Consider the following 12,585-nt stretch of genomic DNA (forward strand, 5'->3'; position numbering starts at 1 on the left):
ACAGGTTTTACACTGAAGTCCTAATTTAAGTTTTGCTATTCTTTAGTATAAGCATCTAATCTGAGTCCTACCATTGCTGTATGTTACTCTGTTCTTAAATTAAGACAGGAAAATCAATCAGTGATTTATTCTCACAATTAAGCCAGAAATCACATGAAGAGCTCAGAAGCTGCACTGTTTTTAGATGGTGAGAAAAAGTACTTTAGGTAATTGTTTTAGCTATCACTTGTAAATTCTCCAGAGAGACAGAAACAATCATTCTCTACAGAATGTGTTCCTTGTGCATATTAAAGGGTGATGATTCTGTTTCTTCCAGATGGCCACTCGTAAGCGTCCCCAGGGCCATGCGTCAAATGCATTGTTACCCATGATCCCAGTTGTCTGTGCAGTCTGTTTGTAATCAATAGGTTATCACTCTCAGGAAATACTTCCTCTGATCTTTACATTGATTTCCTAGCTATATTCAGTAGAGTACAACATTTACTGTATATAGGAGCTACATCTTCTCCAAATTGATGAGGTTCTCCATTTTGAAGGATTACATCCTCTTTATAATGTCACATACCTATCATGCACACAATATCAATGTACCACTCATAATCTCCATGGATAAGCACCTGACACACCAGTGTTTCTATTTTATGGAGTTGCATTCACAAGTTCCCTAATATTTTTGTGCAATAATGATCTGATAATCCATTAGATTAGGTATAGAGTTTAATTCCCCCAGTATTATTCTATATGAGTCCAGAAACATATTAAAGGCTTCTGTTTTTAGTATCCAACATTAAAAGAAACCAGTCTTGACATTTTTGGCGTTCTACCTAATGACATAGTAGGACTTGGAAACAGTATTAATCCTCAGTTACTCAGTCTACAGGAAAAATAATGTTTAATAGCAGCTGCCGCACAACATACTGAAGTCACAGAGTCACCGGGCGATGTGACTGCTGTGCAGAGTCACAGAGTCATTGCTGTTATTACGCCCATTCCTCTTTGATTGACATCTCCCAGGGCATAATGTCAATGTAGCGACAGCAAAGCTACAATCTGTGGAAAAGCAGGTAACTAACATGTAACAAGGCTGCTACCAACCATGAACCATATATAATACTATTGTCTTCTTATTTCACTGAGTGTCCTTTGGTCTCTCACAGTAAAAGTGTAACAATGTATTAGTGTTGTGTCTTCTATATGATCCAAATTAAGCATGGCCATATACAGTACAGTATGACCTGCAGTCACTCACATTCCGTACAGAGATCCATACAATATCTTCAGGACTAGGTGAGACATGCAATCTAGTACCTGCATATTCTCACAACACCATAACATTTATAGGTAAACCCTGATCTATGATCCATTTGTATTCTATGCTGGGATAATACATAAGAAGGTCATAAGCTATTGTTGAGAAGACAGGTTTTAATATTCTATTTGCATGGAGACAATAGTTTCTAGCTACAAGACTCATGACTCTGTCTGAAGAATGACTTGTAAATGAAAAGTAATCATAGATTTTTATGAGATTCATAAATGTTAATATTGAGTCAGCAGGAGAAAAATTTACATTTTCATTTTATTTTTTTCCCTTTTGCTTTATTTATATTGTAGTTTTGCTATTCGAGTGTAAACTGAATCTTAAATGAGGCTACCAGCTAGTGATATAGGACTATGCATACTCTAGGGGCCAGTTCATTGTCCCTTAAACCACTGAAGGGCTGAAAAATATAGTTTAAAAAAAACGTAAGATTATATGCTCCACAGAAGCACTCCCCCCCCCACAGTATTATATGCTCCACAGTACGCCCCCCCCACACACACACATAGTATTATCTGCTCCTCAGTACACCTCCACACCCTACTGTATTAAACACTCCTCAGCACACCCCCTCCACTGTATTATACACTACTCATTATGCCCCCCACTGTATTATACACTCCTCAGTACGCCCCCCCACTGTATTATACGCTCCTCAATACGCCCCCCACTGTATTATACGCTCCTCAGTACGCCCCCCCCCTGTATTATACACTCCTCAGTATGCCCTCCACTGAATTATACGCTCCTTAGTATGCCCCCACTGTATTATACGCTCCTCAATACGCCCCCCACTGTATTATATGTTCCTCAGTACGCCCCCCACCCCACTGTATTATACGCTCCTCAGTATGTCCCCCCACCCCACTGTATTATATACTCCTCAGTACCCCCCACACACACTGTATTATACACTCCTCAGCACACACCCTCCACTGTATTATACACTACTCATTATGCCCCCCACTGTATTATACACTCCGCAGTACGCCGCCCCACTGTATTATACGCTCCTCAATACGCCCCCCACTGTATTATACGCTCCTCAGTACGCCCCCCCTCTGTATTATACGCTCCTCAGTACGCCCTCCACTGAATTATACGCTCCTCACTACGCCCCCACTGTATTATACGCTCCTCAATACGCCCCCCACTGTATTATACATTCCTCAGTACGCCCCCCACCCCACTGTATTATACGCTCCTCAGTATGTCCCCCCACCCCACTGTATTATATACTCCTCAGTACCCCCCCCCACACACTGTATTATACGCTCCTCAGTACGCCCCCCCAGCCCACTGTATTATATGCTCACAGTACTACCTACTTTATTATATACTCCTCAGTACCCCCCACTGTATTATATACTCCTCAGTACCCCCTTCACTGCATTATATTTTATATACTCCTCAGTACCCCCTCACTGTATTATATACTCCTCAGTACCCCCTCACTGTGTTATATACTCCTCAGTATCCCCTCACTGTATTATATACTCCTCAGTACCCCCTCACTGTATTATATACTACTCAGTACCCCTTTCACAGCATTATATACTACTCAGTACCCCCTTCACTGCATTATATACTCCTCAGTACCCCCTTCACTGCATTATATACTCCTCAGTACCCCCTCACTGTATTATATACTCCTCAGTACCCCCTTCACTGCATTATATACTCCTCAGTACCCCCTTCACTGCATTATATACTCCTCAGTACCCCCTCACTGTATTATATACTCCTCAGTACCTCCTCACTGTATTATATACTCCTCAGTACCCCCTCACTGTATTATATACTCTTCAGTACAACAAACACTTCATATAGCTTACCCATAAAGAGCCACTGCCGCGCGTCCTCCTCCTTCAGACTGCAGGAGCGATGACGTCATCGCGTCTGTGTCGGCCTACACTGACAGCTTTCAGTTCTATGTGCATCCCGGCGGCGGCACGGGCCACATGCGGCGGGCCGGATAAATGTCCTCGGCGGGCCCGCGGGCTGTAGTTTGAGGACCCCTGCTCTAGGCAGTAATCATGGCAACCAAGGATTGACAAGAGGCTAAAGACATAACACTGCCCCTAAGTGCTTGCTACAACTGGAATTCTTTTTTTTTTTTTTTTTTTTCAAATCATCCTGAAAAATTCTGAGTTACTTTCAAATGCAATTACCTAGTCAAGGACTTAAAGATGTTACCCTAATGGCAGGAATTATTGGTAGACCATACAGGTCTCCTGTACCCAACAAAGCTTCAACTTTGTAAAGAAATAATGTGTCATTTATGGAACTAACCCAAAGTGTGATAAAACACCAGTATTATGGGAAGGGCCTTTTTTGTCTCACAGATTTTGCATTTTGGACAGTAGCTTCTTGGTTACGCTTCTCTGTTGATCAGATTTATGTGTTATGCTAGCATACAGCAGAATAAAGTCAATAGGTCTCTTGCTTATTACTTATGTAGAATGATCTGCAAGGTTGCTTTGTCACCTTAGGATGTGTTTTGGTGTCCCTGACCATAATAACTTGATTAAATCAATTTCTGCAATGTTCTTACTAATCCCTGTTGACCTTTTGTTTTAGATGTCTCTGTCAGTCTTCTATCAGTCATTGTCACATTCTGCGGAATAGTTCTCCTTGGGGTCTTGCTCTTTGTCTCGTGGAAGTTATGTTGGATTCCATGGAGGGACAAAGGTTCAACTCAGAAGAAGGATCATGGACACCATGGCCACCTCCATCATTCCCACTATGGGGACTTATTGGTGGATCGTGTGGAACTTGGACAGGAGATGCCGGAACGTTCTTATTTAGACATGGATTCTTACCCAGAAGCCAACATTAAAATAAGTCAGACTTCTCCTGACATACCAGTTGACAGCCAGGGTGTGGCCAAGGAATCTCAGATGCCTTATGCACAGTCACATCAGCAAGTGGCTAATATTGCTCCGACTACCAGGTAAGAATGCTGCTACCTTTCTCCTCTGATGGCACAAATTTGTTTTTGGCTTGTACTATTTACTTATTATGTAATGGAATAAAAAAAAGACAAAGGTAATTATACCAACCCATCATATGTCGTCTCCATGAGGAATCATATACTTCACACAGGTTGGACTTTGACTTAGAGTGCACGTACTTAACTATGTGTCATGAATGGCACATGGACAACACCCTGATGGCATCTGTGTGCCATCCATGTTCTCTATGGACTCATATACATGCAGGCATAGGGCCAAGCTAAGTTCTTGGTCCTTACGTGAACCTGTAAAAAAACAATTATGGGGCATTATAGAATTGCTATCTTCCCAATGGTAGTTCACAATTGTGTTGTTGTCTGCCTGCCGTGATTCCAACGAAATTGCAAAAAACAACTTGGGCTTGCATATGATCAGCTTAAAAACCCATTCTTTCAATGAGTTTTTAAAGCAAACCGCCGTGTCCATATGCAGCCTTTCCACCATGAAACTGCTTTTTTTGCATGGACACAAAGTCGGACATGCAGGTGTTTGTGTCCTTGCAAAATAAGTGGTTTTACGGCGGAGAAGCTTAAGCTTTGCTTGTATTTGGCAAATTACTAAGGTGGGAACTTACCAAGATTGGCATTTCCAATGTCTGTCAGTCTTGATCTTGTGTGTGCTGGAGTGGAAGAGCACTTCATTTATCAAAAGGATAGCTCAAGCTAAAATTCATGCCAGCTCGGAATAGATTATATCTTAAATTATACTAAATTGGGTAGACCATATGAGGCCCCTCCCCTTGGCCCCACCCTTGACACAGAGGAAGAAAGCATGGAATTAAAAATAACATTTCTCAAATGCTTTATTGTTTTTCCAAGTGTTGATATAAATCAGACAGCATGAGAACCAAACAACCTCTTCTATGTTGTGAATGCTCTTGGTCATTCATTTATGCTATTGCCATACATATCAGTGCCCGATTTTTTAAACTCACTGGAGCAGTTTTATTAAAATGATCTAAAAACAAAATTGTCCTAGATACCCATGGCAACCAATAACAGCTCAGCGTTTATTTTTCAAGAGTAGAATACAAAATGAAAGCTTCGCTGTGATTGGTTGCTATGGGCAACTAAGACAGGTTTGCATTTTAGTACATGTGCCCCACTATTTGTATATTATATGTAACTTATTCTTTAATCCTAAACATAACCACTCACAAGGGATCCATTACACTTCTTTTTATAGGACGGTTGACCCTGATGTGTCTATTTGAGTACATATTTACTGTGAACAGTTCTGGAGCGTACTTTCTTAGGACTCTGTGTCATGCCATACCTGGTATTCACCTTGGGCATTTCTGAATACATTGATTTTGTTCTTGTCGGACTCTAGGTTCATGCTAGCATTCGGCTTTCAGTTTCTTGGGTCTTCTTTGGGGGCCCAAGAAATGGAAACCTAATTCACTTAAAAAGCGGTTACTCACAGAAACCCTTGGACCCCATAGATTATAATGGAGTCTGCCTGGTTTTCGTCCAAAAATGCAAGGAGAAAAGTGTTGCTTGCATTTTTCAAGCGGATTTGGGAACGGAATGCTGGAATAGAGAGCAGGCGCAATTGTGAACCTAGCCTGACACTGTCCAGTCAGTTCTAAAAAGAGTGTGTAGGGACATAGCCCAAAAACAGGGGGTTAGTAGCACCCAGTTGGCAGATAATTCTAATATTAACATGAGTAACTGAGGAACAGCACAATGCAGAAGATTTGAAGATTAGTATTTATGAAAACTGACATGTTGCAAGTGCAGAGAGATAAAAGGAGAAATATATTGGGAATTTATGCACATATCCATTGTCATTGTTTAACCCTTCCAATCTTCATTTTTCCATTTACTTGTTAACCCTCTCCCCCTCTTAGTATAATCTGGTAATGTTTATGCTTCATCTCCCAATGGAATTTCTCTCCACACACCAGCTCTTTATTTTCTTAGTAGGTTTTTGGCTGCTCTCTCACTTTGGCACTGTTTAAAGTTTACCGCACACATATAAAATTAAATATACAGCATTTTTATTGCTAGACCTCTGGGAGGCTTTTGAAAGTCTCTCTTAATTTGAAGAGTTTCATTGACTTGTCTTGCATAAAACGCTAGATGTAATTCCACGACTGGATAATTATCTGTCCACTGGCTGCGTCTTATTAATTTTCATTAGCCTTATACGTCTTCTGAAAATAATGTTAACTTTTGTGCACAGTGTGTTTTCATAAAATATTAACTTTTTCTAAGGAAGACTACATATTATATAATAATTATACACATAAGCACACTGATCTGAATGCTGGGTGACTATTTTATTATAAGCATGTAGATCCCAGATAGACAGTCACTATTCAGCCATTGTTTTCTAAATGTATTTAGCAAATCATTTCACCTTGTTTATTGTATATAATGTATATGTAGTAAGCATGTTATTATTATTATTAGGTATTGGACCACATTGATTTCTACAATGTAAGGACTTTAATATGCAGAAATCAGACACAATATGTTAAAGAGGACCTTTCACATCCTCGGGCACACGCGGTATTATATACTGCTAGAAAGCCGACATTGCGCTGAATTCAGAGCACTGTCGGCTTTCCCATTCTGTGTCCCTGATGAAGAGCTATCGGTGCCGTTACTGTAGCTCTTCGGTGCAGAATGGAAATTTGGAAACATTTGTAATTTTTAAAATATGAAATGCTCTGCTTTTAAGAGCAGAGTCATGGCACCCATTTATTTAGCAATACATTATAAATATACTAATATTATAAAGGTGAAAGTTTGTGAGTTTGGATATATGAATGTTTGTTCCTCAATCATAGCCAAACGGCTGAATGGATTTTGTTGAAATTTCACACACACTGACATATTGCCCAGGAAGGAAGGAGAGGTTACAATAAATGTGGGTCACTCACCCCAAATCGCCACCGCGACCCTCAAAAGTTCACTCCGGCTCTGCTGTAGGAGCTGGCATTACGCCAGCCCAGGTCTTTCCACGCACCTCCTATTGGTGTGATGTGGGCACCATATGTTGCCGGCGAAGTGTGGACGACGCGATTGACCGGGGAGACAGTAGTCAACATGGCGGCAGCCCGCATGTTCCAGCCACCGCTGCCATCCCAGGCCGCCTACACACTGCCGGCATGCCGGTCAGCTACACAGGACCGCTCATGCCGGCAGATGTTGCGGCCTAGACAGCATGCACAAGGTGAGTTCAGCGGGGTGGTAGTGGGGTGTGTCCGGTGTCTGCAACGATCGTATATAAAGACCTCCAAAAAAAAAAACAAAAAAAACACTTTCCCTAGAACACATTAAAAACTTATTACATACTGTGAAACACATACATCTTAGGTAGGGACTAAGGGCGGCGCGGACGAAGTTGCGGTTAATGCTAATATATATATATATATATATATATATATATATATATATATATATATATCTCAAACATTATATCAAATGTTATACTATACATTATATATATAACAAATATTACCTACTATACAGTATATATTGTGGGAGAGGTAGCTTGATAGCGGCAAAGGTGCGGACCCAAACAGAGACAGGGACACAAATATGCAGCAAACAGGTTTATTTAGAAAAAACAGGAAAATAAACCTTCACTTCAGGCATACCATAAGCAAAACAAAATACAGCTATAACTTGAGGCAAAAACAAAAATCAAAATCCTGCTCGTCTGAGCGACTAACTAAACAGAAATGATAACCTAAATATACATATGGCTTTCTCCCAGTCACATGAACAAAACAAGCACAATATTATCTCAACGGACTCCGAGTTACAGGACAGACCCAAACGTCTCCTCTCACTCCCTGGATCTACACTGGAATGCAGGAGCTGTAGCCTTTTCTGGTCCAGTAATGAACCAAGGACTCACATCTGGAGCTGAAACCTACTCCAGATTTGTCCTGGACCACACATAAGTTAAAAACCTGGGGGAGATATAGCGCGATATCAGCACTCTGCCTGTCACCTTCTCACAAGATCTATCTATCTATCTATCTATCTATCTATCTATCTATCTATCTATCTATCTATGTCATATATTATCTTCCATAAATATTGCCATATTACCTTACTACTATAAATATTATCTACCATTTTATTTATATTGCCATCATCTTTTAATTGTCATTTAATTGACTTTGGATGTTGGAAGGCTTACAGAAAAATTTCCCAAATTAATTTTTTTGAGGATCACTTCAGTTCTGAAGGGGATTATAAAGGTCTATATACAGTATTTTCTCAAATAGTTCAAAATAGCATTTGGAAATTATTTAAAGGGGTATTCCCACGTCGAATACTCACCAGTCTTCGCTGCTGTAAAATCTTCTTTCTTCCTGCTTTGTTGCATCATTGGTGGGCGGGGCTACATATGCAAAGCCAGCGGCGAGAAGACGTTGCTTCTATGCAGCTGGCCCTGCGTGTGCGCTCCCGATGCAGCTAGGCATCGGACGTACAGCCTTCACAATGCAATACAGACCCGACATCCGCTGTAATAGAGAGACGAATGCCAGGGAATGTAGACGCCGACACAGGTGCCTGCGACATTGCTACGCTCCTGCCCTGCATGAAGCCAGCAGCGGCAGGAGCGATTCTGCTATTCCACTCCTCCGCCCCCCCGCTCCCCCTCCGGAATGGCAGCATCACTCCTGCCGCTGCTGGCTTCATGCAGGGCAGGAGCGTAGTGATGTTGCAGGCACACCTCACCCTCCCAGGCATCCGCCTCTCTATTACAGCGGATGCTGGGTATGTATTGGCGGCCCCTCCCCCCCCAAAGTGTAAACTACCCCCCCCCCCCAGGCTTGCTCCCGTGCACTTAGCCCCTTCTCCCTCCACCCTGAGAGCAGGCAGATCCGTCAACAATGAATGGAATAAAGTAAGATAGTGGACAAACAAAGCAGTTTTGCTGAAGCAATGTATTTAGGAAAAGTCTTACATCCACATTAATAAGCAGTATAGATAGGATCCTTGTGATGGGACAACCCCTTTAACTCTTTAGGCATTTCACAGAAAATAAAACAATATGCAAGTAAAATTTTGAACATTTTTGGGGCATGATTCATTTATTAATTTTTTTTTTATATATACACTTTTTTTACACTTATTTTTGTACATTTTTTTCCAACTAGGGAACCTGAAACAGTTATACTATGATTGCTGGTTCAGTAGTAAACACTTCAGTGTATTGCAGTATATAGAGGAAGTCAGCCTATGCAGACTCCTAGGCTAACTTCCTTTCAACTTGGCAGGATTAACCAAGTATGTGGGCTCCTGTCTTCCCCCTATAGGGAGCACTAAAGTAGTGGGAACCCCTTAGTTGCCTCAGTTATGTTTGACTGCGGCATCCAAGGTGTTCAAACCCCCGAATGGTGCTCAACTCCATCCATGAGGTAAGGGAGTGGGTGATAACTGTCAATTACAACTAACACCCCCTATTGATACCACCCGCTCCCTATGTAATAGTACGTTCTTAGTCATTAAGACACCAGCGGCTAGAATGTACTCTTACATCATATGTTACTAAGGTGTTGAAGAAATATGTTTCCTTCTCTACTTTTTAAGCTATGAAGAGGGGAAGAGGAGGGGGCTGCTGAAAAAGACACACAAATAATTGCTGCTGCTACACTCTGTCATTGAGAAATGTCATTTCTGATACTGCTATACCCTATAAATAAGACACTATACTGCACAGAATAAGGCAATAACTCAATAGTCACCCCCCGTGTACAAAGAGTTATGTGTGTGAAATGGATACAGAAGCAGAGTCTTATGTAACCAGCCAGTCTGAGTGAAGATAAGGAAGACGAAAGCAGTCTAATAGGTGTAGATGGAAACATAGTTCTATAATAAGATACATTAAAAAGTTTCTTACATTCAAGTATACTATTCATTTATGAAAAGTTGTTTATAACTGGAGGTACACTTTAAGGTTCCACTTTCAAGTCAGTAACAATACAATTCTAGCAATACTTCAGATGTTAGATGAATGATTTTTCTGGGCTTCCTGTCTGACAGTCCATTGAAGAACAGTATAGTCAGCCTCACCTCACTTTGAATTAGCTGAGAAAAATAGAATATATTTAAATGCGGTATGTTTTAATACTAATGGCCTGTCCTTAAAGTAGGTTATGAGAAGCATGACTTCAGGATGTGTACTTGGCTCAGGAGCCATAGAGGGCACATAAGGTATCTCTATTTTATAGCTAGGTGCCTGGCATTATTATTATTATTATTATTATTATTATTATTATTATTATTATTATTATTATTACTACTAGAGATGAGCGAACACTAAAATGTTCGAGGTTCGAAATTCGATTCGAACAGCCGCTCAATGTTCGTGTGTTCGAACGGGTTTCGAACCCCATTATAGTCTATGGGGAACATATACTCGTTAAGGGGGAAACCCAAATCCGTGTCTGGAGGGTCACCAAGTCCACTATGACACCCCAGGAAATGATGCCAACACCTCTGGAATGACACTGGGACAGCAGGGGAAGCATGTCTGGGGGCATCTAACACACCAAAGACCCTCTATTACCCCAACATCACAGCCTAACAACTACACACTTTACACACTCAATACCACCTCTCTGACAGTAGGAAAACACCTTGAAACATGTGTATTTGGCACTTGCAGTGAGGAGAGCTTGTCACCAGCAGTGAATTTGGCCCTTGTAGTAAGTTGAGGTTGGCACCAACATTTGTTTTGAAAATCAGGGTGGATTGAGCCTCTAACCAGCAGAGTTTGGGCAAATTCATGGTGGAGGGAGCCTCTAAAAACCCCAGTTTGGACCAATTCATGGTGGAGGGAGCCTCTAACCAGCCCAGTTTGGGCAAATTCATGGTGGAGGGAGCCTCTAAAAAACCCAGTTTGGACCAATTCATGGTGGAGGGAGCCTCTAACCAGCCCAGTTTGGGCAAATTCATGGTGGAGGGAGCCTCTAACCAGCCCAGTTTGGACCAATTAATGGTGGAGGGAGCCTCTAACCAGCCCAGTTTGGACCAATTAATGGTGAAGGGAGCCTCTAACCACCCCAGTTTGGACCAATTCATGGTGGAGGGAGCCTCTAAACAGCCCAGTTTGGGCAAATTCATGGTGGAGGGAGCCTCTAAAAAACCCAGTTTGGACCAATTCATGGTGGAGGGAGCCTCTAACCAGCCCAGTTTGGACCAATTAATGGTGGAGGGAGCCTCTAAACAGCCAAGTTTGGACCAATTCATGGTGGAGGGAGCCTCTAAAAACCCCAGTTTGGACCAATTCATGGTGGAGGGAGCCTCTAACCAGCCCAGTTTGGGCAAATTCATGGTGGAGGGAGCCTCTAACCAGCCCAGTTTGGGCAAATTCATGGTGGAGGGAGCCTCTAAACAGCCCAGTTTGGGCAAATTCATGGTGGAGGGAGCCTCTAACCAGCCCAGTTTGGACCAATTAATGGTGGAGGGAGCCTCTAACCAGCCCAGTTTGGACCAATTCATGGTGGAGGGAGCCTCTAACCAGCCCAGTTTGGACCAATTAATGGTGGAGGGAGCCTCTAACCACCCCAGTTTGGACCAATTCATGGTGGAGGGAGCCTCTAACCAGCCCAGTTTGGACCAATTCATGGTGGAGGGAGCCTCTAAAAAACCCAGTTTGGACCAATTCATGGTGGAGGGAGCCTCTAAACAGCCCAGTTTGGGCAAATTCATGGTGGAGGGAGCCTCTAAAAAACCCAGTTTGGACCAATTCATGGTGGAGGGAGCCTCTAACCAGCCCAGTTTGGACCAATTAATGGTGGAGGGAGCCTCTAAACAGCCAAGTTTGGACCAATTCATGGTGGAGGGAGCCTCTAAAAACCCCAGTTTGGACCAATTCATGGTGGAGGGAGCCTCTAACCAGCCCAGTTTGGACCAATTAATGGTGGAGGGAGCCTCTAACCAGCCCAGTTTGGACCAATTAATGGTGGAGGGAGCCTCTAACCACCCCAGTTTGGACCAATTCATGGTGGAGGGAGCCTCTAAACAGCCAAGTTTGGACCAATTCATGGTGAAGGGAGCCTCTAAAAACCCGTTTGGACCAATTCATGGTGGAGGGAGCCTCTAACCAGCCCAGTTTGGGCAAATTCATGGTGGAGGGAGCCTCTAAACAGCCCAGTTTGGGCAAATTCATGGTGGAGGGAGCCTCTAACCAGCCCAGTTTGGACCAATTAATGGTGGAGGGAGCCTCTAACCAGCCCAGTTTGGACCAATTAATGGTGGAGGGAGCCTCTAACCA

The 12,585-nt window shown here is 42.4% G+C and overlaps 1 protein-coding gene across 1 annotated transcript in view; it reads left to right on the forward strand.

Annotated features, from left to right (window-relative positions):
• Window positions 1-3,980: 3,980 nt before the first annotated feature.
• Window positions 3,981-12,585, forward strand: part of SYT3 (synaptotagmin 3) — a 108,133-nt gene continuing 99,528 nt past the window's right edge. The window contains exon 1 of the mRNA XM_075280311.1: window positions 3,981-4,274. Within this exon, the coding sequence (XP_075136412.1) occupies window positions 4,108-4,274 (167 nt within the window). The 5' untranslated portion in view covers window positions 3,981-4,107. The remainder of the gene's footprint in view (window positions 4,275-12,585) is intronic.

This window comes from Leptodactylus fuscus, chromosome 6 (assembly GCF_031893055.1).
Source record: "Leptodactylus fuscus isolate aLepFus1 chromosome 6, aLepFus1.hap2, whole genome shotgun sequence".
NCBI lineage: Eukaryota > Metazoa > Chordata > Amphibia > Anura > Leptodactylidae > Leptodactylus > Leptodactylus fuscus.